The sequence below is a fragment of the Chanodichthys erythropterus genome, chromosome 11 (assembly GCF_024489055.1).
Source record: "Chanodichthys erythropterus isolate Z2021 chromosome 11, ASM2448905v1, whole genome shotgun sequence".
In the NCBI taxonomy this organism is placed as follows: Eukaryota; Metazoa; Chordata; class Actinopteri; order Cypriniformes; family Xenocyprididae; genus Chanodichthys; species Chanodichthys erythropterus.
Window position 1 is genome coordinate 36,980,746 of NC_090231.1, and position 26,985 is coordinate 37,007,730.

General features: G+C 37.5%; 2 protein-coding genes across 2 annotated transcripts; both read right to left on the reverse strand.

Annotated features, from left to right (window-relative positions):
* Positions 1 to 1,034: 1,034 nt before the first annotated feature.
* On the reverse strand, positions 1,035 to 20,594 carry cd82a (CD82 molecule a). The gene is made up of 10 exons (XM_067400914.1): positions 20,492 to 20,594; positions 19,342 to 19,538; positions 13,627 to 13,698; positions 11,105 to 11,177; positions 5,240 to 5,364; positions 4,424 to 4,498; positions 3,381 to 3,479; positions 2,922 to 3,095; positions 2,488 to 2,571; positions 1,035 to 2,302 (listed from the first exon to the last, which is right to left on the reverse strand). Exons 3-10 carry the CDS (start codon positions 13,687 to 13,689, stop codon positions 2,225 to 2,227), a joined length of 771 nt encoding a protein of 256 aa, XP_067257015.1. The 5' UTR covers positions 13,690 to 13,698; positions 19,342 to 19,538; positions 20,492 to 20,594; the 3' UTR covers positions 1,035 to 2,224.
* Positions 20,595 to 25,853: 5,259 nt separating this feature from the next.
* On the reverse strand, positions 25,854 to 26,756 carry LOC137030728 (tropomyosin-2-like). The gene has a single exon (XM_067401166.1). It carries the CDS (start codon positions 26,754 to 26,756, stop codon positions 25,854 to 25,856), a length of 903 nt encoding a protein of 300 aa, XP_067257267.1.
* Between the last annotated feature and the right edge of the window lie 229 nt (positions 26,757 to 26,985).

The following is a 26,985-nucleotide window of genomic DNA, read 5'->3' on the forward strand; positions in this document are numbered from 1 at the left end:
TGATGGTGTGTGTGTGAATGACAGCTCTGTCTTGTGTATGTGCAGTCATACATGTCTCTGTGGCTTCCTGTCAGCTGCTCTTTCTCATAGTGACCATGTTTGACTGTAAATATTACTTATAAAAAGCAGTTTCAAAATTACTTCATAAAAATGTCAGCATTCTACAGCAGTTTACAGCTACATGATGAAATCATTCTGCTGTCTATGAAAGCTATTACAGCAAATAGCAGCAGCTATTGTTATTGTTTGGCAGACTGGCAGTACATGATCAGAGCAATATTCCAGACTACCTTCTGACAAAAGACAGCTCAGCTCCAATGTCATCTCTACACTATTATAATTACAAGTGTAGCTCTGGAGACCTGGAACAGAGCATTACCGGAAGGATGGGAGAGGAAACCGACATCCTCTTTAAGCTGCATTACCAAAGATCAATGGAGACCCTAAATGCTCAGGTAAAAAAAGAACACACTGTACTGAAGGTTTTCAGCGTGAAAATCTATATGCTGCATTTATGTGGATTTTTTCTCTCTTTTTTTTTTTTTCCACATGTGTGACGCCTTTGCAAGACATAGTCATAGTCTTCTGAAAACAGGATGGGGCTTGGTGGGAAGGCCGGATATGAAGAGGGCGAGCAGGTGGCAATGAACCCTCTACTGTTGAGGGAGAAAGAAGAGTGGGTCATGTCATTTAACACCTCACATAAACAGAGTAACACAGACCACCATGACCCCTTGAGGAAGACCACCATCTGCTGCAGATGTAAACAAAAAGCACAAGCAATGTTAAGATATTTTATTAGTAGATTTTTATAATGCAGTTTACTTAAGTTTTGTTTATGGTGATTTAGTAATACAGGGTATATTTTTATTTACTTGCCTATTATGCAAATCATTCTAAATTATAGGTTGCGAGATGTTGACCACCACTTCCCAGTTCACATTTTTAAGTAGAACAAATGTGCTACTGCCACCTAGTGAGGATCTGGCGAAAGTACATGGTGGATAAAAACAATGAGGACAAATAGTTGTGGTGAGTCATTTATTGTAACACATTCAGCTTGAGAAAGGTACATGTCATTACAACTTTTATAATTACTTGGTAGGGGACTGTATTCCCTATATTAAAAAAAAAAAAAAACTTTTTTTGGAACATTAAAATAGTCAAATAAGTTTGTAACTTTTATTAAGAACTAAAGGTTGTATGTATTCAAAAGAACCATTACAGATGACAAAGAAAACACTGTTAGCATTTTTCCATTTATACTTGTCATAACAAGTATTCAATTAAAGGCATAGCGGTGCCAGAATAAATCAGTTAAATTAGGATCGATGCAATCAAAAATAAAATAAAATCAAGTCTGCAGTCAACTTTGGGGGCTAATCTTCATTTTGGTTCACATCATCAAGGAATAGCTTTATATTGTACTTCCTTACAAATACAGTATGCTCATACAAATATGCTCAACTTAAGCATGTAGAAAAAGACATAAAATTTATCATCTGTACAAAAAAAGGGAACATTTTGACTCCCAAGACTTGTCGAAATCAACATGCAAATGAAAGCTAAAAATATATACACACTAAAAAATATATAAACAAAAGCAACCTGAAACAACACTGATGTACAAACAAATGACAGACAATAAAACAGACAACTTTCTAATTTGGGACATGCCACTAGGGCAAGGTGGAGATTGTGTCAGTCTATGTACTTCAGATATTTAGCATGTGTTCGTTTTGTGGTATAAAGTAAAGTCCCTTGTTTCAACAAAAGCAGGCCTTCGTGGTTTTTCTGTTGTCTATAAAGCATAAACCGAAGTTTAATAGGCTGTTAACTCATACTTTGAGCAACTACAATAAAGAAATATCAAAGCAAATACGTTGTAGACAAGCCTGGGTGTTAAAGAGTGTTGTTGTATAAATAGACAATTGAGGGGCACCAGGACTCGTCATACGGTTTTCATTAAATTATGTGGGCAGCTTTCATGTTATACACTTCAGACTGTCATACAATGGGCTATTCAAACTGGACTAAAAAGATTTGATTATATATCACAGGGGATAGTGTTACTGACAAAGAGTGAAATCTTATGACTAAAAACAACCCTAAAGTTTCTCTTTTGAAAACACTGAATATACTGTAGAAAAAAAGGGAGATCTGTTGTTCCAAGAAAATAAGAAAGGACTGAATACATTTGTGTGTGAGTGTCCGTGTTTCCTCCTCAGTACTTTGGCACTTTGGTGTACTCTTCTTGGTGTACGCTCTTGCAAAGGCCCATAGAAAGTATCATACCAAGGAGCTGTAGGGTGAAAAAAAAGGCACCAAACTGAGTTCAAAATGGAAATGTGTAATCTGTTCAACAGAAAGTTGTCATGTTACATTTCAATGCAGCCTAAAAATACCTTCATTGATAATAAACACCCCACCGTTTCTTAGTAACACAAAGGCGTATTGTTCATGCTGTCCGGAGGACATACAACATACCTCAATGACAGCCACACCAAGGCAGATTCCTAAAATAATGGCATAATTTGTGAAGAGCCAGCTCCCCACATTATCCAGGCAGCCCTGATGAAGACAGAAAAACACCCTGTCATGACTCATGACATTATTCACCTGAACTAGACTTGTTTATTAAAATTATCCACCTTAAAATTAATAAAAATGATGAAAGAAACAGCTATTTTGAGATGCAATGGGTTAGCCATTTACCCTCCCAGGCATGTGTGATGACTTTGCCCTCAGTGTTTAGCAAAAGTATATCTATTTATCTACCATTTTAGACAACCTTAAAGGGATAGTCCACCTAAAAACGAACTTCCTTTTAACAACACAGAATTACATGAAAAAATAGGGAGACGTGGAGAGATTCGCTTAGCATGCAAAAATAACTAATGGATAACCAAAATTTCCCATACCGTCTCATAGATAGGCAAATCATTAGATGAGGACTGACAGAAGCCGCTATCTGCAACACTAAATGGTGGGAGGGAAGCATTGTGGCAGGAGCATGAGTACAAATCAAGTGAACTGTTCTTTATCATAGGGTTTGCTTTCCAGTCCTCACTTCCAAGCCAGCCACAACACTGCATCTGAGACACACAAACAAGAAACAACAGCGCATGAAGCATTTTATAATGTTGGCGTTACGATAAACCAGGATTATTCAACCCTCTAAAATCTCCATCATGAACAGTGAACTGTCATAATGTTGTGAAAGGTTAAACTCAGTCAACCCAACAAGCATTTCTACATTCCAGAGAATTAACCTCCCACAGAAAAAGAGTTTTTCATTGCAATACATTCAAATGACATTTGATACACGTCTCAAGCTTGAATTAAAGACAACATATGAGCTTTGGCCATTCTCAACTCACTGTTCTCTGGAGGTAGTCCCAGGCCTGCTCTGCGGTTTTGTTCTGTCCGGAGTAGTTTGCCACGGCTTGGGACACAATTTCTTGTGTCTCCTTCCTCAACTGCAATGAAAGTTAAAAGGGTCGGTGGTTTATTTTTCTAGACCTAGGTATTTGACATGAAACTCACATTGCTGACGGAGGAAAAAGTTACTAAGCTACTATAATGGAACAGAGTCTCTTGCCATGAGAAAAGCATGTGTTGCACTTGTATTGGAAGCAAATCTCCTGTATGCTGTATGCTCATCTCAGCCTCCAAACTGGTTTGAAATTATGTCCAAAATGAAAGATAAGCAAAAAAAGGCCAATGTCTATCATCTACCTGCTCCAAACACTTTATGATTTATTGCATATCCTGCTCAGATGCTTCCTATGGTGTCCTCAGAGATACTTGCTGCTGGCTGACCTATGTGGAGTGTACAGAAGTGTGATGAACTCTTCGCTCGTCCATATCATGTGATCCACATCATGGGTCATCATGGTGAAGGTCTGTTCAACAACAGTGATCCTCAAATGCCCTGCAAAGACTCTAAGTGTATTTTTTGGTGTGTGCGATAGGGGGCGCTATCTTTTCATTTTCAGCCACTGATTTTCTTGACCTCTTTTCCAGCTGTTCCAGAAATCTAAACAAAACCTTCACAATGAAATCTAGCTGGCAAATAGAACACATGGAATTTTGGCCTCAAGTGTTTTAACTGGACAGCACATGCAAGCCATAAGCGTATTGCACTCCAAAACCATTTTGATGCTAGGCTTTATGAGATCACCCAAAAAATGAAAATTCTGTCATAATTTACTCACCCTTATATTACTCACAACCTATATGACTTGTTTTCTTCTGTGGAACACAAAAGAAGGTATTTACCAAAACTATTTGGTTACCAACATTTTTCTAAATATCTTCTTTGGTTTGAAATGACATGAGGGCGAGTAAATGACGACAGAATTTTCATTTTTGCATGAGCTATCTCTTTACGGCAGCCACATTAGGGCGTTCACTAACTCACCGAATCACGCTGGACGTAGATGAGAATGGCAGCAGCCACTTGACCAAGGAGGATAAGCAATAGACAGGTGAAGTACTGTAGAGAAAGAAAGAAATATCACAGATCCATGTGTGACCCCACCGCATGTGTGACCCTGGACCATAAAACCAGTCATAAGTCGCACGGGTATAGTATTTGTAGCAATAGCCAACAGTACAATTGTATTGGTCAAAATTATTCATTTTTCTTTTATGCCAAAAATCATTAGGTTATTAAGTAAAGATCATGTTCCATGAAGATATTTTGTAAATTTCCTACCGTAAATATATCAAAAATGAGTGGATATGCATTGCTAAGGACTTCATTTTGACAACTTTAAAAGGTGATTTTCTCAATATTTTGCTTTTTTTGCACCCTCAGATTACAGATTTTGAAATAGTTGTATCTCTGCCAAATATTGTCCTATCCTAACAAACCATAAATCAATGGAAAGTTTATTTATTCAGCTTTCAGATTATGTATAAATCTCAATTTCAAAAAAATGACCCTTATGACTGGTTTTGTGGTCCTGGGTCACATGCGTCAGACTTGCGTGCAGTACTTCTGCAGTACATGTGTGCAACAGAAACGCAGCAGCTGGTTTTGTCCAGTCTACTCGGGTTGTGTGACATGAAACTCCTCAACACAGCAAATTTCCACAATAGCAGAAGTTCCACTGAGTTTACATAAAAAACAAAAATGAACATTAAAAAACATGATTTACAAAAAAAGCACCTCAATTAGGATAGAGGGTAAACAGTGCTGAACATTTAGTGCTGGTTCGTTTTTGTGTCTTACCAATCCGAGCAAACAGCGGATCTCATAGATGGCCCCCAGACAGCCCAGAAATCCCAGTACCATGGAGAATGAGCCCACACCAATCAGAATATAAGAGACCACCTTCAGGACCGTAGATGAATCCTCTGTTAGTGAGAAATACAAACACAATCCTGGTTACAAACTAATCATTTCATAATTGTGTTGATGAGCAGTGACTCAGTAAACAGTCCTTATTTTCTACACTTAATTCTACATTTTTCTAAATAACATTGGCTAATGCAAAAGTTACTAACATGAAATAACAATGAAAAATACCATTACAGCATTTATTGATCATAATTTATTTTCATTTCTACATATTAAGCAGTCTAGGGTCAGTACAATTTTTTTTTTTTAAAGAAACAAATAGTTTTATTCAGATTTAATTGAAGAAAAGTTAAGATTTTAAAGTCTTACAAAATAATCTATTTCAAATAAATACTTTTCTTTTGAACTTTCTATTCATCAAAGAATCCTAAAAAAAAAAAAAAAAAAAAAAAAGTTTCCACAAAAATACTTGTTTTAATGTTTTCAATATTAATAATAAAAAATGTTTCTTGAGCACCAACTCAGAATGATTTCTGAAGGATCATGTGACACTGAAGACTGGAGTAATGATGCTGAAAATTAAGCTGTGCCATCACAAGAATAAATTACATTTTAAAATATATTTAAAAATCACAATATTGCAGTTTTGTCTGTAATTAAAATCAAACAAATCAGCCCTTGGTAAGCATAAGAGACATTTTTTGAAAAACATTTTAAAAAAATCTTATCTTACCCACCCTAATCTTTTGAAGGGTAGTTTACATTTTTAACATTTCAAGTCTTATGATGAATAATATATTCATATATAAGTATTAACCAAGAACCTTATGGTAAAGTGTTATCAACACATTTTATATGGTTTGTTGATGTTTCATTTAGTGCGATCACTTCAGCTCTTCCTAATGAAATGCACTACTGCAGTTTAGATTGCACGTAACAAACTAATTTGGGTCTCAAATACTCCAAGCCAGTAAATACAGTCTCGGGTTGTCCTCATGAATATGCATTGTGTAATGTCGAGATGGGTTTGGCAGGTCTTCCTTGCAATCCTGACCAGGTCATGATGGCCTATACCGGGTGATGCTGAAAAGTTGGTTCAGACATTCCGTGGCTTTACCTCAAAGAAGCAGCACATTCTCCAACTGCGTTCTGTTCCTGCTTCAGTCAGGTTTTCATGCGTATTGTCAGAACGCCATACTGAGAAGCCTCAGTCATATCATCCAGCCTCAAAATACCTCAGTGGCTCCCCAGCAAAAACAACATTATCACAGACAGCCTTACAAACAATACCACAGTGTAGAGCAGAGCGCTGTGTGACTGCGGGTGCAGAGGATACAATGGCCTATCATGTGACCTGATGTAATCATCATTACAAAACCAAGCACTTACTAGATGAGATGACCAGCTCAACCCTGATGATTACAGCATGCCTCAAAGCACAAATAACAGAACGAGTTCATCGTTTCACATGGTTGAGAAGGCACAATCTACATCTTACATAATTTAGGCTATTTAATAATTAATGATTAAGAGAGAACTGGATACTGGGAAACCTAGGAGCTGGAAACTGTGAACCAGTGGATTGCAATTAGTTGCAAGCAAACAAATTTAGCAACTTCAGGAACAATGTGGAGTGAGTTACCTCAATTGGAATTCATTTCAGACCATTCTGCTCTTTAAGAAGAAATTCTCACAAGATTCACAGCAGTTGGTTGTTCTGAAATCTTTGACTTAACTATTGGCAAACAGCTGTTAATGCAATAAAAAAAAAAAAATGGCAGAGAGTTTTAAATTGGAAACAGCGAGACAAGGCTCTTTTGTGCCATGTGGTAAATATTATCAAAATTCTCTGTCACCATAACAATCCCACAAACAATAGCAGAATAAAGAACAAGAACTTTTTCCTTTAACAAAGCAAATGCCTTTGTAAGTTCGACCACTGTGCTCAGCAGAAACCAAGTTCAAAGCATTTGGCCGAGGAAACCAGTTGCAATGAACACAACGATTCTGTTTCAATTATTCCATCCAATTCCCAAACCCCAAGAATGGGCATTGACATTACAAATAAAGCATTAAACATGTTTGTCTGCACTTCAGCTTCATATGTGTGGGCCTTTCTAACTTCAGTACTGTAAATCTCAAACCACCCTATGCTGTTGAAGTGCCTAATGGTGTCTAACGGAAACAGGAAAATCCTCTAGGGATCAGTGAGCCGGTGAAGGCCACTGGCATCTGGATTAGAAAAACAATGATGGTCAGAAACCCCTTTTTTTCTTTTCTTTTTTATGATGGGTAAAGGGTTCACTGTGTTACATGCATGGCTAGGAGTCCCAACAAACACCCAGCGACCGCTGTGCACTGCAGGAATGTGTCTGTCAGATGAATTATGACGTAAAAAAGGGGGGTTCGAAAGGTTAACAGATTCACTGCTGTTGGTAAAATCAGTTTTCTGCTCTGAACAATCAATCAAACAAAAAACGTTTTATAGCCACTCAGACTGAGTTCAAGTCTCAGGTCAGACACACCACATTTTACAAGACAACCCTTGAAAACCTTTCCAGAGTCAACTACTGTAATCATTTTGTATATTTGGGGACTGTCAATGTGCTCTGAGCATTGTTCATTTTCAATGTGGTCTTTTCTTGTGGACTAAAATGGCCTCTAATTTTAGTTGATGAGAAAAAGCAAAATTAAGGTAAAGATTTAAGCATTTTATATTAATTTAAACCAGTATACATTCACTGTTCCATTTCAGCTCACACCACTCGAGCAAGTCAATCCACAACATTACTGACAAAGGATTTTTTTTAAACATTCATTCAACATTCAGATTTTTCCTTTTCAAAACATTGCCAGTGTACTATTAGAGGGTTAGTTCACCCAAAAATTAATTAATGTGTCATTCCACACCCGTAAGACCTTCGTTCATCTTCGGAACACAAATTAAGATATTTTCGATGAAATCCGAGGGATTTTTTATCCTGCACTGAAAGCAACGAAATTACCACATTCAATGTCAAGGAAAGTAGTAAAACCATTGTTAAAATATTGCAACGAAAATAGCATAGCAGAATGAAAGGGGAGAGACGAATGACGAATTGTTGAATAAAGTAGTTATTTTTGTTTTGTTTTTGCGCACAAAAAGAATTCGTCGCTTCATAACATTAAAGGTGCCCTAAAATCAGAATTTGAATTTACCTCGGCATAGTTGAATAGCAAGAGTTCAGTACATGGAAAAGATATACATTGAGTTTCAAACTCCATTGTTTCCTCCTTCTTATGTAAATCTCATTTGTTTAAAAGACTTCCGGAAAACACTCGGTTCTCAACATAACACAGACTGTTACGTAACAGTTGGGATCATCAATATGTATGACCCCAATATTTGCATAATGCCAGCCCATTCGACGCATTAGACAAGGAAAGGCAGTATTAACGTCTGGATCTGTGCACAGACAAGGTAAGCAAGCAAGAACAATAGCAAAAAATGGCAGATGGAGCGATAATAACTGACATGATTCATGATAACATGATATTTTTAGTGATATTTGTACATTTTCTTTCTAAATGTTTTGTTAGCATGTTGCTAATGTACTGTTAAATGTGGTTAAAGTTACCATCAATTCTTACTGTATTCACAGAGACGAGAGTCATTGCTATTTTCATTTTTAAACACGTGCAGTCTGTATAATTCATAAACATCTTTATTCTTTATAAATCTCTCCAACAGTGTAGAATTAGACGTTAGCCACAGAGCATAGCCTCAAACTCACACAGAATCAAACGTAACCATCTAAATAAATACTTTACTCACATAATTTGAAGCATGCATGCAGCATGCATGACGAACATCTTGTAAAGATCCATTAGAGGGTTATATTAGCTGTGTGAACTTTGTTTATGCAATGTATAGTCGAGAGCTCGTGGGGCAGAGGGAACGCATCTCTTAAAGGGGCCGTGCTGAAAAAAATCAGTGCATAGTTAATGATGCCCCAAAACAGGCAGTTAAAAAAATTAAAAAAAATCTATGGGGTATTTTGAGCTGAAACTTCACAGACAAATTCAGGGGACACCTAGGACTTATATTACATCTAGTAAAAAAAACTATCTAGGGCACCTTTAAGGTTGAACTACTGTAATCACGTTGACTATTTTAACAATGTCTTTACTACTTCTCTGGACATTGAATGTGGTAATTTTGTTGACTATTCAACAAATTCGTCTCTCCGGTCATTCTGCTACGCTATTTTTGTTGCAGTGCTTCCAGGTTCTACGTCAGAACGCTGGCTCCGTATTGGCCGACGCCCGTTCATGTGAGCTGCACGAGTTATGTGTGCGATGCTGACAAAGGAGCCAGCCAATAATGAGCCGGCGTTCGGACGTAAACACGGAAACTCCAATTGTGTAACAGACTGACAGAGAAGAAGAAAATTTGTTTAATAAAGTCATTATTTTTGTTTTGTTTTTGCGCACAAAAAGTATCTTGTCACTTCATAACATTAAGGTTGAACCACTGTAGTCATGTGGACTATTTTAACAATGTCTTTACTACTTTGAATGTGGTCATTTCATTGCTTTCAATGAAGGATAAAAAAAACTCTCGGATTTCATCAAAATATCATAATTTGTGTTCAGAAGATGAACAAAGTTCTTACGGGTGTGGAACGACAATGAAATTTCATTTTTGGGTGAACTAACCCTTTAACATATTGCAGTGTTATTTTTTTCTTCACCAGTATTTTTTACCTACAAGCATTTATCGATCTTTACAATGTGCATTTTTCTTGATAGAAAAAAACATTTGTTACTGACCAGCAAATCAGCATATTAGAATTATTTCTGAAGAATCATGTGATGATTACCATCGCAGGAATAATTTACATTTTAAAATAGAAAAAATGTAAAATTGTAATATTTCAGTTTTTCAACCTTGGTAAGCATAAGAGACTTCTTTCAAAAAGATTTAAAAAATCTTACCGACCCCAAACTTTTGAACTGAATTGTAGATTAAGACCAGAGGCAGATAGAGGCTCATTCTTTTCCCTCCTTGGATATACTTGCTCACCAGTGTTAATTTGTTCTTTCCAGTGACTAATGCAACGAGAGGCCTGATCTGAGCATTGACGTGATGCATGCTAATGAGGCAGCCGCTAAAAGAGCCCTGTGTGGCAGCGAGGGAGCACCTGCAGACTGCCTCAGACATGCTATGTCACACACAGGCCCTGCCTGGCTCGCGCACAGCGCAGTGAACTCAATAGTTGATCCGGAGCCAGCTGTGAACATGTAGCTCCTGCCTGCTTGACGGAGTCTGTAAGACCCAGACCCGGTGACCCAGAGCTCTCTGCAATGGCCTCTGGGATGGAAAATAGATCAGAAGTGTGTAGGGGGAGGGGTGATGAAAAATACAGAGCCCATCATGGACAATCATGCGCTTTAAGATGAGACTAATGGTTATCATCAAACGAGCAAAACGAGAGACAGATGGCCCTTGTAAAAGTGGGTCTGAGTCACTGGTACACAAGCCCAGGAGGTTTCATTCAAAGGTACGATGGGATAAAACTTCACTAATGAGAGCATAAAAAGACAAGATCAACGATTCTCACCACTTCCTCTGGATTTTACTACAACCAACTAATAGCAAAGGAACTAAATAGCCTTTTAGATTAATGTGAATGCATTTCAAACCATCCTAGAGAAAACGGCTGTGGTTATTAGGAGCATAATTTTCCTGCTTCTTCAACTATATGACATTTTATGGTCTTCTCTTCATTGCACACGTTTTATGCAGACACTTACGCAACACTGCAATGAGGCTCTGATTGTCTAGGAGGATCCACAGTCCAAATCCCATAATCGTAGCTCCGAAGATCTGTAGAGAGACAAAAAAGAAAAGACAGGGGGGCAGAGGAAGAGAGAGGAAAGAAAAAAGGAGGAGAGAATCAATCATATAGTGCAGGACAGGAGGGGAACAAGGGGCCCCACATTTGAGTTTACAAGCTGCAACTTGTTCACTCCAAATCTCTTGGACAGAGCTAAAGATGGAAACTCAAGTATTAATGTGTTCCCTGAAAGACAGGAAGGTTGTGTGCTTGTGTGTGAGAGTATGTAACAAACACACAAATCCTGGCCTGTAGGAAGCTATGAACTGTTGCCTGATCTCTAACTGTGGGGTTCCAGACTCTTTCTCTTTTCTTCTCAGCTCACATCTGGGACTGATTGGGTTGTGCTTCTGCGTGGCAGTGGTTGGAGGGGAGGGAAAGGGGAGCGCAGCGGATGTTGCCAGAGTTCAACAGCACCACAGCCTTTGCTAACAAGCGCTCCATCTTCTCTCCTCATTTCTAACACCAGGGCACATGCTGGTGCACTATAATTTCAAAATGCTGTTTTTAACTGATCTTGACTAAGGTTTAGTCAAGTCAAGTCAAGTCACCTTTATTTATATAGTGCTTTTTACAATGTAGATTGTGTCAAAGTAGCTTTACATTGATAACATTGATTTACATTGTTTACAGATTCATTTCGGCACACAGAAACTCTTTTTTAATAGAATGAAAAAAAATCGAACAAAATGAACAGACAAAAATATTAAAATAGTAAACATTACTTTAAATAACAACAATATTTTAACATTTTATATTATATTTAAAAAATATATATTTTAAATATTATTATTATTATTATTATTATTATTATTTTAAAAATCACATTTATGTGTGACATTGGACCACAAAACCAGTCATACGGGTCAATTTGTTGAAATTGAAATTGAGATTTATAAATAAGCTTTGATGTTGGTTTAGGACAATATTTGGCTGAGATACAACTATTTGAAAATCTGGAATCTGAGGGTGCAAAAAATTAAAACATTGAGAAAATCGCCTTTAAAGTTGTCCAAACGATGTCCTTTACAGTGCATATCCACTCACAAAAATGTTTTTTATATATATTTACGGTAGGAAATTTACAACATATCTTCATGAAACATGATCTTTACTTAATATCCTAATGATTTCTAAGCATTAAAGAAAAATTGATAATTTTGACCCATACAATGTATTGTTGGCTATTGCTACAAATACTATACCCATGCGACTTATGACTGGTTTTGTGGTCCAGGGTCACATATAAAAACAAAATAATTAAAGAAAATCCCTGTTTCTCTTTTCCTCTGCATTTCTAGTCTGTGAAAACTAAATCTAATCTAACATTTATTTAAAACTTTGAGCACTGCAAATTCTGTTGGCTCTTATAATAAATTGCTTATGACGTTCCTCATTTTTAAGTCACTGTGGATAAAAGCATCTTGTAATAGCAATATATTAATGATATTGTAACAAATAATTGAATACATGTAAACGTAATTATGAAAATATTTCAACTATCAATCAGAACACACCAAAACCACCAACCTGAGACCTTCCTCTCTTAATGTTGGTGTCATATTTTGCTTGGCTCATTTAAAAATGTATTTAAGTGTACTGGTTGTGTTCCAAATGGTTAGAATTAATCATTTGACTCTTCCTGTACTCTTTAGGCCTGAGCACCCTGGCCTGCAGAGAATAAACTTGGATCAGAGATTTCTTTTTTCCTACATGGAACAAGTCCAAGGATGACAAAGGAGAACGGGCTGTTTCTCTTTCTGAGATCAAGAAGAGTAAACTGTCTGGGTAACAAATGGCAAACACTTCATCTGGATGTTAACTAGAGTGCATTCCTGCGACACAGAGATTCAAGATTGCTATGATGCACCTACAACTAATAAACATGTGGCTTTGCCCATGAACTGAAAGGCCTTAAACAGTAATGACTTATTTATATTACAGTTAAAGATATCACAGGTTCAGTGAATGTCAGCGTTAAACTAATGTTAAGAAAACTGGGACATCAGCTATGAGTGATCTAAAAAGCATAATTTATAAAAAGAAACAGGCTGGGGAAAAGCTGTCCTTTAGAACATTTGGAAAACATGCCCAGAACAGAGTTCACCCCTAATACAGTAACATGTAACAATAAGGTTTAATTTCATTACTTTTGTTAGGTATTATGAACTATTTTTACTCATTTTTACATATTAGTGTTTTAGAAACTAACAAGTGAACAATAGTATATTTATAAATTAACAGTTCATTGTTAGTTCATAATACATAATGCATTAAATAATGTTAACAAATTATTATAAAATGTTAAATCTAATGCTAACATTCTATTATTAGTTCTAATCAAGGAACAATAAGAAAGCACAAAGCAGTTGACCAATTCAAATGATTCACCTAACTGAACTTTCACTTGTTCTTTAAATACTAGAAAGTGAGACTTACAAAGAAGATTAAGTTGAAGAGAAACAGGAAGTACTTGGTGGCAGTGATGCATCCTTTCCCCATTTTGCTGACCTGTAAATACCCAAAACAGGGAAACAGAAGTAAATTAAGGACCAGTTAATATGATGCATGCCACAGATGAAGAGACATGGCAAATGAGCAACAGAACATAACAGATAAAGAGATTGCTGTAATAACTTTTATTTTTTGCAGGATTAGTGATGTGAGCTAAATACAAAATAGAATGCAAACGTACACTTTCATCATGCACACAGTTTGCTATACATTTAAATATTAAATACTACATCCCCTTGCTTTCAGATACAGAATGCTGTCATCATCAGATCAATCTATGGAGTACACAGAACTAAATTCCACAGGATAAGTCAATATTCTCCTCTGGACTGGCTGTTGCCACACTTTTTTGATGACGACCCACATTCTGGCTATCATTAATAGGTTAGTATTATACAGGCTTCTCATGCTATTTGTGGACCTGTTGGTGTGCTGCATGGCACACTTCTGGTCCAATGACCTCAGAAGGGGCGAAAGAATTGTGAGAAATGATAAGCAGATATAGAGCAACAACACAAAGCCGATCAGGCCACAGATGAAGAAAACAGTATTGTTGGAGCCATTTATAGATAAACACAAGAGCTCATTCAAAGCTTTCTTACAGTGGAGATGAATGGATGGACTTTCATCCCACTCACTCAGAGACACTACAACGGAAGAACCACTTCAACCCTTGGTAAATGTTTTACAGTGATGTAAATTAAACCACTGAACATCACCTTTGACTGGGAGTGTCAATATAGAAGCAGCAGAGCGTTTTATGGTTAGTGTTTTATGCTTTTTCTTTTAAGGCGAGACACCCCAGGTGAATAGGGTAAAAAAATTAACTAATAGATATCACCATACTTCCCCAGCTGATTGATTACAACGTTATCTAATTAAATATGTGCTAATTTGCATACATTTCTAGAAGAAAAATCGGAATATTGGGTGATGTCAAGTTTTTGGACATAATAAATTCAAAAGTTTTTACGCAGGAAATTTTGGATATCTATTTTTATTTCTCCATAAATCTCCATAAAACAGCCACAATTTTTACCATTTTTTTTTAGGAATAAAATGTTGTATGAAATCAGGCAAATTATTTATCAACAAATCCCTCTGTAAAAACCTTCAGAAAATAGATAGGAATAAAACTGTAAAGTTTGGTGTGAATAAGTTCTGCTGAAGTGGAGATTTCTGACTCAGAGCAGGAGAAAAAACTCATTTTGAGAAAACTGCCTTTAAAGATATTTACTGTAATTGAAATCGACAGATGGTAAAAGATAAAGTGCTATAAAATATCCACTTAAAAGTGTATTTTGGATGTTTTCTTTGCACCAGTCTGAAAAAACACTTTATGAAAAGCCAAAAAGTGCAAAATCTCAAAATTGACAGGTGCCTGAAAAAACAGTGTTTTTGCCTGTAGTGTCCCCCCTTAAATAAATTAATAATTTTATTCAGTATTAAAGTAAAGATTTTTATAATGTTAAAAAAAGATTTATATTACAAGTAAATGTTGTTCTTTTGAACTTTCTTTCCATCAACTGTTATCAACATTGGTAATAATCAGAAATGTTTCTCAAGCACCAAATCAAAATATTATCATCATTTCTGAAGGATCATGTGACACTGAAGACTGGAGTAATGATGCTAAAAATTCAGCTTTGCCAACACAGGATCAAATTAAATTTTTAAATATGTTAACAAAGCAAACAATTATCTGTCCTTAGAGCATATTTATCTTTTTAGAAAGTTATGTTACAGTAAAAAAAAAAAACACTTCACAAGCAAACTTACATGAACTAGTTTTTATCAGTTCATGAGTAACTAACCTTGTGAGAAATAACCTTTAAACATACACTACCGTTCAAAAGTTTGGGGTCAGTAAGATTTTTTTAATGTTTTAAAAACAGTAATATTGTGAAATATTATTCCAATTTAAAACAGTTGTTTTCTATGTCAATATACAGTAAAGTGTCATTTATTTCTGTGATGGTAAAGCTGAATTTTCAGCATCGTTACTCCAGTCTTCAGTGTCACATGATCCTTCAGAAATCATTCTAATTTGATGCTCAAGAAACATTCATTATTATTATCAATGTTGAAAACAGTTCAAATTTTTCTCAAAATTCTTCGATGAATAGAAAGTTCAAAAGAACAGCATTTATTTAAAATAGAATATTTTCTAACATTATAATTGTCTTTACTGTAACTTTTGATCAGTTTAACTCATCCTTGATGAATAAAAGTATTGATTCATTTTATTTCAATCCCCCAAAAATAAAATTAAAATTCTTACTGACCCCACATTTTTGAACGGTAATGTTTAATGTTACAAAAGATTTAGATTTCAGACAAATACTGTTTTTTGAACTTTCTATTCATCATAGCATCATGAAATAAAAATGTAAACAACCATTTTCAACATTGATAATAATCATAAATGTTTCTTGAGCATCAAATCATCATATCAGATTGATTTCTGAAGGATCATGTGACACTGAAGACTGGAGTAATGATGCTGAAAATTCAGCTTTGATCACAGGAATAAATTACACTTTACTGTATATTGACATAGAAAACAGCCGTTTTAAATGGGAATAATATTCACAATATTACTGTTTTTGTTTGTATTTTTAATCAAATAAATGCAGGCTTGGTAAGCAGAAGATACTTCTTTTAAAACATTAAAAAATCTTACTGAACCCAAACTTTTAAACGGTTGTGTGTGTTCAACTTGCTTGCTTCAATTTAGTTTTGAAGACAGGAATCGCAGAGCTGCTGAGTTGAGGCCAACCAGCACAATTAAAAATCTCTTATATTTTTCCACCATGGGAGAGATCGTAATGTTTTTTTCAGACGCTGATATGTCCCGTGCGACAAAGTCCATGGAATCAAATTACCTGCACTTCCTCCTCGTTCTCCAGAGTGGAACAAGGCCTTATTTTTTACCTTACGTGAATTTCCCACGTCTTAGACGAGACATAAACATAAGAGGATGTAAACAAATTCAGCCTTGATAAGAGCACTGTTGTGCTTCTGATCAAGGTCAACATTGAGCTGATGTACCACATATGAGGGTCACAGTGCTATTATGCCAACACACATGTAACTTATCCAACTCAGTCAGACAGATTAAAAGTGTGTCACAATGCACTAAAATGTGAATCAGGCCAGCACACTACCACAGGGAGAAATCTGACCATATATTAACAGAAACTGCTTATCAGTAGAAGTTTATCTAGTATCTTTCACGGCAAAATCACCTGAAAAGCAATGCAATGCTTGCAAAATGAGCACAGCCACTCTGAGTAAGTATCCTTTGCAGAGAGGCAGGCTCAGCCCTCATTCTGAAGTTCATCAGCATTCAGCTCATCTACCCAGTGTACACTGAGGCTCTAGTCTAGTTCACACCCCGCTCTCCAACCACCCTCCCCCACGCCCACAGAGACAGGACCAGCTTTGATTTCCCACCACGACAATGGCAGCTTTCAGCCACGCTTTTCAAATCGAACAAAAGGAGAAACTCCACACACTCAGGAGCCCACTGTAGCTTTAAAGTTACCACCAAACCGATGACATCCTTACAGAGGTGGCAACTTTAACATCCAAACTGATATGGAATCTATTAAGAAAAGCACAAACATTTCTGATGACTGAGCAAGTGTGCTTTATATAATGTGACTGAGCTTACTTGCAAGTGACTAGGCAACAAAATGAAGCCTAAAGCTGATGATTCAACCCCTATCTGAAGGCCTTTCAGGCTTGGTCATTTCCACTGAAAATTAATTTAAACTTGCACATGCCAAACAGGTTGCTACTGCAACCATGATGAGGGCTGGCATAAAGGCCTGCACATAGTCCCCCTTCTTGAGAGACTAAACAGTCTCAGAGTCCTCACAGCATGCAGAAAAAAGAAAAGTGAAACCCCAAATAAGGGGAAGCCCAAAGGGGCCAATGTCCTTGTCTCTCCACAGTTACTTCAGCCAGAAACAAGGCTTACATTCATTAGGACGGTTAATCTCTCTCCACCTGAACACAAAGACCAACTTGATGCCACCAGTCATGTTAAATTGGGTACTAAAAGTACATACTAAAATGGCTCAGAGAAGTAATTAAAAGTTTTATGATTAATGATGACTATGGTTTAAAAAAGCAACAGGGAGGGACAGATGTTTCGGTCTGAAACATCACCTATCAATGGAATGCAGGCAAACTAGAAGCGTTTACTCAAAAGAAGGTGTTATTGTTTAGAGTTTACTCTCGCAAAGCTCAGATTCCTTTTGTTTTATTGGATAAACTTAACTCAACTGTCTCAAATGCTTGTCCTACAATTCTGAGAAATTAAAAATGAGACAAACGTTGACATACAGTAAGACCATAGCGCGATAAAAAATAACGTGGATATCACAGACCAGAGCTGTGTTTCCCAAAAGCATCGTAAGCCTAAGTTGATCGTAGAGACCATTGGTGGCAATTGGTCTACGATCAGCCAAGATCATTTGGTTTCAGGACAATTTGATGCAAAATGATTTAATTTAGCAGATTTTAATAGAATGTGTGCAAATGTTGAGAATAATTCTTCATTTGAGCTCCATATATTCTCATTGTTGTCAGGGAGATGCAAATGAGATAGTAAAAAGATCTCAGTTGTGATTTCTCTTTCCTACTGTTATGTTTGCAATCAGCTCATTCAAAAAAAGTCAATTGAATAAAAATGTAATGGATGCACACAGTTTGCTTGTACACAAAAACAGTTGACTAAAAAAATAAAACTTAAGTATAACTTGTTCCTGTTAAAAGACTATGGATGCATTATTTTGTAACTTAGGCTAGTTCAACTTAATCCAGCAATCAACATCTTACAAGTACCTAATTTGTAAGCAAAGACACAGACTCAAACTTCAACTTGTGTCAAATAAATTCCTATTTGCCTACAAACAGATCTTTTTTTTCTTCAACTGATGTGCCAAATCACTTACAGTTGTAAACCGACCTGACCTACATAGGACAGATCTCATATTACAGTTCATAACTAGTGCATTAAACATCCTCACTCAGAAATGAGAGATCCCTAAAAAGACTACTAAAGTGGAAAAAATTCAGACTTTGTGCAGGCAGGGAAAAATGGCTTTTTATAAACCACGAACAAAAATAACAAAAAATTGAGGACTATGAAGAATAGGCTACATTAGCCTACTACTTTATCTTAACTGATAACAGCTCTTCCCAGAATGTCATATTATTATAAAGTGAAAGCAAAAGCAGGACAATATATGGGAGAAACAACTTGACATAATGTTTTATATAAGTAACCTGTGAAGAGAAATTAATTAAATCCAAAAACCTGAAATAGAGTTATTGGACAAAACAATTGAACGGGGGATTGTTGTTAACTCCGTTCACTATTACAGTATTAATACACAAACTACTGACAGAAAAACTACTATACATGACACCAACACATTAAATCTCCCTGTGCTATTAAAACAATTGAAAAGAAATCTAATTTACCAACTCATGACCACTTACTATTTAAACTTTTCATTTCAGTCGCAAATTTTTCCATATTCAATTGTTTGAGATGTAAAGAACTACTAAGTATGAGGTATAAAAACATTTGTTTCACTAAATGTCAAGTTCTGAAAGCATACTCACGTATAGTGTCGGGATGGGAAAATGAGAAAAGCACAATAGATGTCAGCTGCGCGTCTGCTCCAGCGTTAATGAGTCTAGTGCGAGTGAGAAGACTGGAGTTGTAGATCATGAGCTGCTCACAGTCTCCCCCACGTGGACAATCTCCCCCTTGTTCTCAACCAGCGAGACGTAGTCCACTTGGGGGCCTCAGTGAACTGCTAAGAAATACACAAAACATCTTCAAAAATACATTAGGCTACGTTATATTTAAAGGATTAGATCACTTCTGAATGAAAATCCCCTGATATTTTACTCACCCACATGTCATCCAAGATGTTCATGTCTTTCTTTCTTCAGTCGAAAAGAAATTAAGGTTTTTGATGAAAACATTCCTGGATTATTCTCCTTATAGTGGACTTCAATGGTCTTACGCTGTATGTCCTATGCGTTCCCTATTCTACTTACGGAAAAAACGGAACTGGCGTCACGTTCGTACCGTAAGTAGAATAGGGAAGGCGTAGGACATACAGCGTAAGCTTTTTGAAGAATACGGAAAGCGGAATGGTGGAAGCACTGGCAAGGCGATCATTTGTGTTTGTAAAGCATATACAGTTGTTTTTTGTTTTTAGAAAATGACCGATCGTTTCGCTAGATAAGACCCTTATTCCCCGTCTGGTATCGTTTAAAGGCCTTTGAAGCTGCACTGAAACTGTAATTTTGACCTTCAACCGTTTGGAGTCCATTTCGACTGACGAAAGAAAGACATGAACATCTTGAATTACATGGGGATGAGTAAATTATCAGGAAAATTTTATTTGAAAGTGGACTAATCCTTTAAACGTTTAACAAACAAAATTGACAACTTTTTAAATGCTGACCCATGACAAATAGTTATATAGTAATAGCTGATGATTTTATATTTTAAGACCCCACTTAGAGTAAGTTATATTGCAGCATTTATAAAAAAAAAAAAAAAAAAAAAAAAAAGCTATCGAAATCACTTTCGCCTCTGTAGTTTAGCCTAAATCTGCTTTAGGACTTCCTGTTAGGATCAGGGCTATATGGTGCACTGACATAAAAAAAAAAATATGGGGGAAAGAAAAGTGAGAACCCCAACAAGGGAAAATCCACAGACTATAAAGCTGCATTCAGGACAAAAAATAAATCTCACCTCACTCAAAGCTGTCATCAACAGTGAATACTGAAAGTGAAAGCCGCAGTAACTTGAGACAGAATCAAGCGGTACTTTCAGGACAGTTTAATGTGCAGACTGCAGTAAAGCGATTTCTGGTAAATGCTGCTGATATCTGTAAGAAAACAAACACTCCCCAAAAATACCTACACAGTGAAATCTAAATCTAAGTCAACACTGTCTCGTCGTCAATGAGAAAGTGAAAGCAGAATTTATTCTGAATGTCATCTGCTGAAATAGGGATCCAATTATGTTGCAGCCTATAAATAACAGCATGTACATAAGAGAAAAATGAAAGCACCAACAAGGGGAAGCCCACAGTTATTGAACCAAACTATGAGCCGAACACATACCTAACAAAACTGCTCCTCACTCAAAGTCATTATAACACTAAATATTGAAGAGAAAGCAGCATTCACTTTGAGGGTTGATTAACTGAGTGATTTTTATTTATTTATTTTATTTTTTTTCCAGTAGAGTCTTGTTATGAAGATCACCATTGCTTATCAATTTATCATGACCAAGGCTTTGAAGGACTGCACTTCTGTGAGGCCAGTGGACATGTAGCCTACATGTCCTGTGAATGTTCAGACTTTTATGTTCAAACCAGAGTTGGATAATGATGGAGATACTCAAGAAGAAGTGACAACATTTTGAATGCAACAGGACGTTTCTGAATGGTTAGTTGATGAATTTATGTAGCTGATGTGGAGTTAACTATCTTAGGGCCCTATAATATAGTGCCCCAGGGATGACGCGTTTTTGTAGGCCAACCCAGAAGTTAGCAGCGCACGGGTTCCCTGGACTGAAAGCCTATGCACTTTTCCCATAGACTTTTGGAAAATCGCAGAAAATAAGCTCTGTGTTTAACAAAGGGTCATGACACTTACACGTTTTGTCTATCAAGATAATCTTTACAAGTTAACACAACATTTATAGATTTTGAAGCCTAAATAAAGTCGTCAGATATAAAAGGCTAACAGTAGGCTATAAACGGACTACAGCACACCATAGTCGCGGATCAACGTCGTCACCACCAAGCGTCCTCAAACTTTATTTAGAAAACAACTCTATTTAAAAACATGCTCACTGATTATGATCTGCGCTGTGTATGAATACTTATCCACTTTTTCATGAGAAATGCTGTCCAAGTGTGCTGTTTGTCATGATGACGTCTAAAGTCCCCGCCACAAAGGAAGTAGTCCCTTTTAGCAATTTGTTAGCAAACGCCGATTTTAAGACACATTAATTGTTTAAAAAAAATCACAAGTGGGTTATAACTGGTGTGTTTTATGTCATAGATCAAAACGTGAAAGTATTTAGAGGCTTTGTTAACCACAGACCTTATTTCAGGCGATTTAGCAAAAACCCATTCAAAAACCCATAGACTTTACGGCGTTGGAACCGGAAGTCCTAAAATGCTAACTCGTTTCCGGGTTTTGCCTACAAAAACGCGTCATCCCTGGGGCACTCTATTAACAATAGCATGGTTTAGCACTTACTGAATGAGTACAGCAACCGGCCCGTCTCTATGGCCAGACTGTGCTCAGGTAGTTTGCAATAGTGTATTCTCGATTTAGTGCCAAATAACATTCCAGTTTGTGTTGGTTTTTAATGGTGTTTGTCCAATGGGTGATGTACTTGTCTTTTTCAGTGTTTATAATTTGTGTAAGCCGAATGTGTGTGGGTCCTGAGGCTGGCAGATCTCAGCGGGTGTGAGGTCAGTCAGTCTCAGCACCAGCTGGCACAGGGGACTCTTACTTACGCTCAGCTCTTGGTGTTTTAGGGCTTTGTAATGGTATGTGTCGGGGTCACTTGTTTTTAGGTGTTTCCAGAATTTGATGGCTCTTTTTTGGATGTTTAGAAGGAGAGGGTATTGGCCTAATTCTGCCCTGCATCCATTGTTTGGCGTCTTTCTTTGGACTTTCAGTATTCGGATATATCGGATGTTTTTCCCAATTTAAGAAATCAAATTTTATAGAAGGACCCCACACTTCACTGCCATATAAAACAATAGGTTCAATTATAGATTTGAAAAGTTTGAGCCAAATTTGGATTGGGATGTCAATTTTAATTGATCTTTTAATGGCATAGAAAGCCCTTTGAGCTTTCTCTTTGAGTTCATTCACAGTCAAAATAAAGTTACCTGTTGGAGTAATTTTCAGTCCAAGGTAAGTGTATGTTTTTGTGCTTTCAATGGTTCTTTGTGCTAGTGTGAATGTGTGTGTTGGTCCCTGAGATCTGGAGCGTTTCTGGAACATCATGATTCTAGTTTTTTGGAGGTTGACTGTCAGGGCCCAGGACTGACAGTAATCCTCCAGCAGATTCAGGCTGTCCTGAAGCCCCTCTTTAGTGGGCGACAGGAGCACCAGGTCATCTGCATAGAGAAGACACTTTATATCTGTGTCATGTAGAGTGAGACCTTGAAAGGGAGCGTTTTCTATAATATTGGCCAATTGATTGATATAAATGTTAAAGAGGGTGGGGCTTAAACTGCAGCCCTGTCTCACTCCACGCCCCTGGGGGAAAAATTTGGTTCTCGTGTTTCCAATTTTAACCGCACATTGGCTGGCTGTGTACATTTATTTGATCAAATCATAGAATTTTCCCCCTATTCCACTATCAATAAGTTTTAGGTATAATCCTTCATGCCAGATTGAATCGAATGCTTTTTTGAAATCAACGAAACAAGCAAAAATTTGTCTTTTGTTTTGATGTACATATTTATCAATTAGTGTTTGTAATGTAAAAATGTGATCGGATGTGCGACATTTTGGGAGAAAGCCAATTTGACATTTACTCAAGGCATTGTGCTTCATAAGGAAGTCTAGGAGTCTGGTGTTCAAGATGCTGCAGAAAACCTTCCCCAGGTTACTGTTCACACAGATGCCTCGGTAGTTGTTGGGGTCTAATTTGTCGCCATTCTTGTGGATAGGGCTGATGAGGCCCTTGTTCCAGATCTCAGGGAAAAACCTGACACTCAGAACATCATTGAACAGTTTTAGCATGGCCAGTTTGAAGCTTTGGTCTGTGTGTTTCAGCATCTCATTCAGGATGCTGTCAACACCACAGGCTTTCTTGCACTCAAGGACCCGTAATTTGTCTTCCAATTCTTTTATTGTTATGGGGAAATCTAAGGGGTTTTGATTTGCTTTAACAGATCTTTCCAAATTGTCTAGTTTATTTATTATTTCATTTTGATTAGAATTTAGAATTTCAGTGGGGCTATACAATTCTTGGAAGTGGTTTTTCCACTTCTCCCCATCTTGGATTGCCAGAATGTCTTGATTTGGTTTGTATAGTAATCTCCATTTATCCCAAAATTTGTGTGAATTTATAGACTTTTCGATTTCTTCAAACTGGTTTTGCAAAAACTGTGCTTTTTTCCGACGGAGTGTGGCTTTATATTGTTTTAGTGCATCACAGTAATGAAGGCGGATGTCTGGATTATCTGGTTGTCTGTGTTTTTGATTTGATAAATTTCTGAGCCTTACAATCCAAATCAAACCATTTGTCAGTTTCTAAATATTTTTTCTTTGATTTAACAATTGTCAAATTACTTTTTCGTGCTGTTTTGTAGAATATGTTGTTTAGATCTTGTACTTCCTGATTGATGCCGAATTGATTTTTAGGGTATACCTGTATTTGGAATGAATGTAAGAGGGATTGAATTTCTGAAGATTCAACAGCATTGATGTAATTAGTGGCGCTGTTTTCTGTCCATTTAAATGATGTTATTTTGTTCATTTGATATGGTGTTTTAATTGGTTTGGGTGATGTTTCAGATTGCTTTATATTAAGGGTGATTTGGCTGTGGTCTGAGAAAGGTTTTAAGGGTTTGACTGTGAATGCTCTCAAAGAAGAAAGGTCAAGATCTGTGATTGCGTAATCTACAGTGCTGTTACCAAGAGCTGAGCTGTAGGTGTATCGGCCGAGCGAGTCCCCTCGCAGTCTTCCGTTGACGATGTACAGAGCCAGTCCTCGGCAGAGCTGCAGCAGCTGCCGTCCGTGAGCGTTCACTGTGTGATCACAATTTTGTCTGGTGGGGTAACAAGGGAATAGGTTATTACTGCCAGTGATAAATCTTGTACCATGTGATTCTAAGAAATCGAATTCTTCTGCAGTTCTGGCATTCAGATCACCCATAAGCAGCACATTTCCCTGGGCCTGGAAATGGCTGATTTCCCGTTCTATAGTTTGAAAGGTTTCCTCTTGGAAGTACGGAGACTCGAGGGGGGGTATATATGTGGCACAAAGGAAGACAGGCTGAGATGTTGATATTATTCCTTCTTTAATTTTCAGCCACAGGTGATATTGATCTTTTTTGACTGATTCTATGGATAGTTCAGATTTAGTCCAGATTATCATCCCCCCCGAGTCTCTCCCCTGTGTGACTGATGTGAGTTTGACTGATGGTAATATGATCTTTCTGTATCCTGAGGGACAACCAGTGAACACATCTCCTCTACACCAGGTTTCCTGCAAGATTATGACATCTATGTCTTGAATTTCTCTCATAAAGTCAGGATTTCTACTTTTTAGACCAAAGATTGAGGAGTTTAGACCTTGGATATTCCATGTAGAAAAGCTGAGTGATTTCATCACAAACTTTTAAATTAAACAATATGGTTTGTTTGCCATTTTGAGAAAAGAGATTGATAGAAAATATATATATGTGTAGTATATTGAGTGAAAAACAATGAATTGTGGAAAGTAATGTTAGGAACAACAATCAAATCTAGATTCACTTTTTTTTTTTTTTTTTTTACCATTGTCCACTATGTGTTAGTAAGTGAGAGCAGATGATACTCAGCATGTGTTGGATGTCGTGAAGTTCACCGTTAGCTCGGTTTGCTCCTTCGCTGACAGCCTGGGCGTAGCTCAGTCTGCCTGGCTGGGCCGGGCTCTGCTGTGGACGGGCTTCAGCTGTTGGAGCTGTTGGGCTGTTGTAGGACAGTCTCTGTCCGTATGGATCCGGTCTGTGTGTTGAAGCTCTGGGAGGTGCTCTGGCCAGGGCTTTGGATGAGGTGTTGGCTGTGATGTAGTTTCCTGAAGTGAGTCTCGTCGGATTGGCTGGTTTAGGGCTGGTTCTACTCCACCTGGGGATTGTCTGGTCACTCCTGTTCATAGTGACATCTTTGAGTCTCTTTGCAAAAATATGAACCAGGTTCTTGTAAAGGTGGACGTGGTCATATAGACAGTCTCTAGTGTCCAGGTCTGGATGGTGGGCCAAGTGGACGTTAGGCAAAAGGGCACAATGTCTGGAGATGCTGGAATTTATTTTATTGATTGTTTTGGGATGGAAATCTTTTCTTTGAAGTAAAGTGGACAGGATGATTTTTTAGTTAGGGAACGTTTTTCTAGCTTTTTCCATGACGGCTCTGAGGGAGTCAGACACTCTGTCCTGTTGGCTCCGCAGGTCGTTGGTACCCGTGTGGATTATGATGTGACTGGGCCGACCTAGTTGAGATTCTGTCAGGAGCTCCAAGGCTTTGTCAGTGGTGGGACACCAGAATTTAACAGCTTTGTGTCGAGGGAAAAGTTTTTTTGTGTCGATGAATTTGCCGTTTGAATCAATGAGGAGAGCTATTTCAGCTTCCTCTGTGCTGGTTGGTGCTGGTCTGCTGTGAGATGAGGGCTGATGCTGTTGTGCTGGGACAGGGGAGACTGACAGGGGGCGCTGTGATGGCTGTGAGCTGTCTGGATTGGGTCTCTCTGCACAGAGGGGTGGGTGTTGACTCCTTGTGTTAGAAAGCTTTGGGGTGGAGGGCATTGTTTGAGCTCTGTGTGTCTGCTCTGGTTCTTTTCTGGCCAGGAGAAGCTCTCTTAGTTGCTCTTTCAGGGCCTGAATCTCACTGTTCTCCATCTCTCTCTTCTCTTGTATCTCTCTCAGCTGCTCTTTCAGGGTCTGAATCTCATTGCTTTCTGTCTCTCTCTCCTCCTGTATCTCTCTCAGCTGCTCTTTCAGGGTCTGGATCTCAGTGCTTTCTGTCTCTCTCTCCTCCTGTATCTCTCTCAGCTGCTGCCTCATTTCTAGTGTGGACTGTTCTCTGTCCTGTAGCTGAAGTCTCAGTGCAGTCAGCTCACACTGATAACTGTCTTTCTCCTTCTGAAGCTTTCTCATTTGCTGTGTGAGGGCTGTCAGTCTCTGTGTTAAGTGTTCTGTGTTCTGCTTGAGCTCAGTATGACATGAGTCTGACTGCTCCTGTTTAAGCACAGTTTCTCTGAGCTGGACCATCTCCATCTCCAGCTTTGTGAACTGCTCCTGAAGTACAGGTATAGATTTGAGAGGAAGGGTGAGATGTTTTCACTTTTAGCAGTTTCTGCAGGATTGGGCCTGAGATCTGAGGTGTTTTTCTGTGCATTTTGCTCAGATGGCAGACTTTCAGAGAGTAAAGCCTTCTCATACTTCATAGTTCGCCTGGAATAATTTCAGGTTCCCCTGTACCATGACTGTGCCATTTTTTATAAAT

Bases quoted from the DNA above. Each gene is read 5' to 3' on its own strand.
- cd82a (XM_067400914.1), bottom strand. From the start codon at position 13,689: ATGGGGAAAGGATGCATCACTGCCACCAAGTACTTCCTGTTTCTCTTC. The intron at 4,499-5,239 runs GTAAGACACAAA...CTTTCTCTACAG, and splicing joins TCCGCTGTTTGCTCGGATTG to TACTTCACCTGTCTATTGCT. The intron at 2,303-2,487 runs GTATGTTGTATG...TTCACCCTACAG, and splicing joins TTGGTGTGGCTGTCATTGAG to CTCCTTGGTATGATACTTTC.
- LOC137030728 (XM_067401166.1), bottom strand. From the start codon at position 26,756: ATGGAGATGGTCCAGCTCAGAGAAACTGTGCTTAAACAGGAGCAGTCA.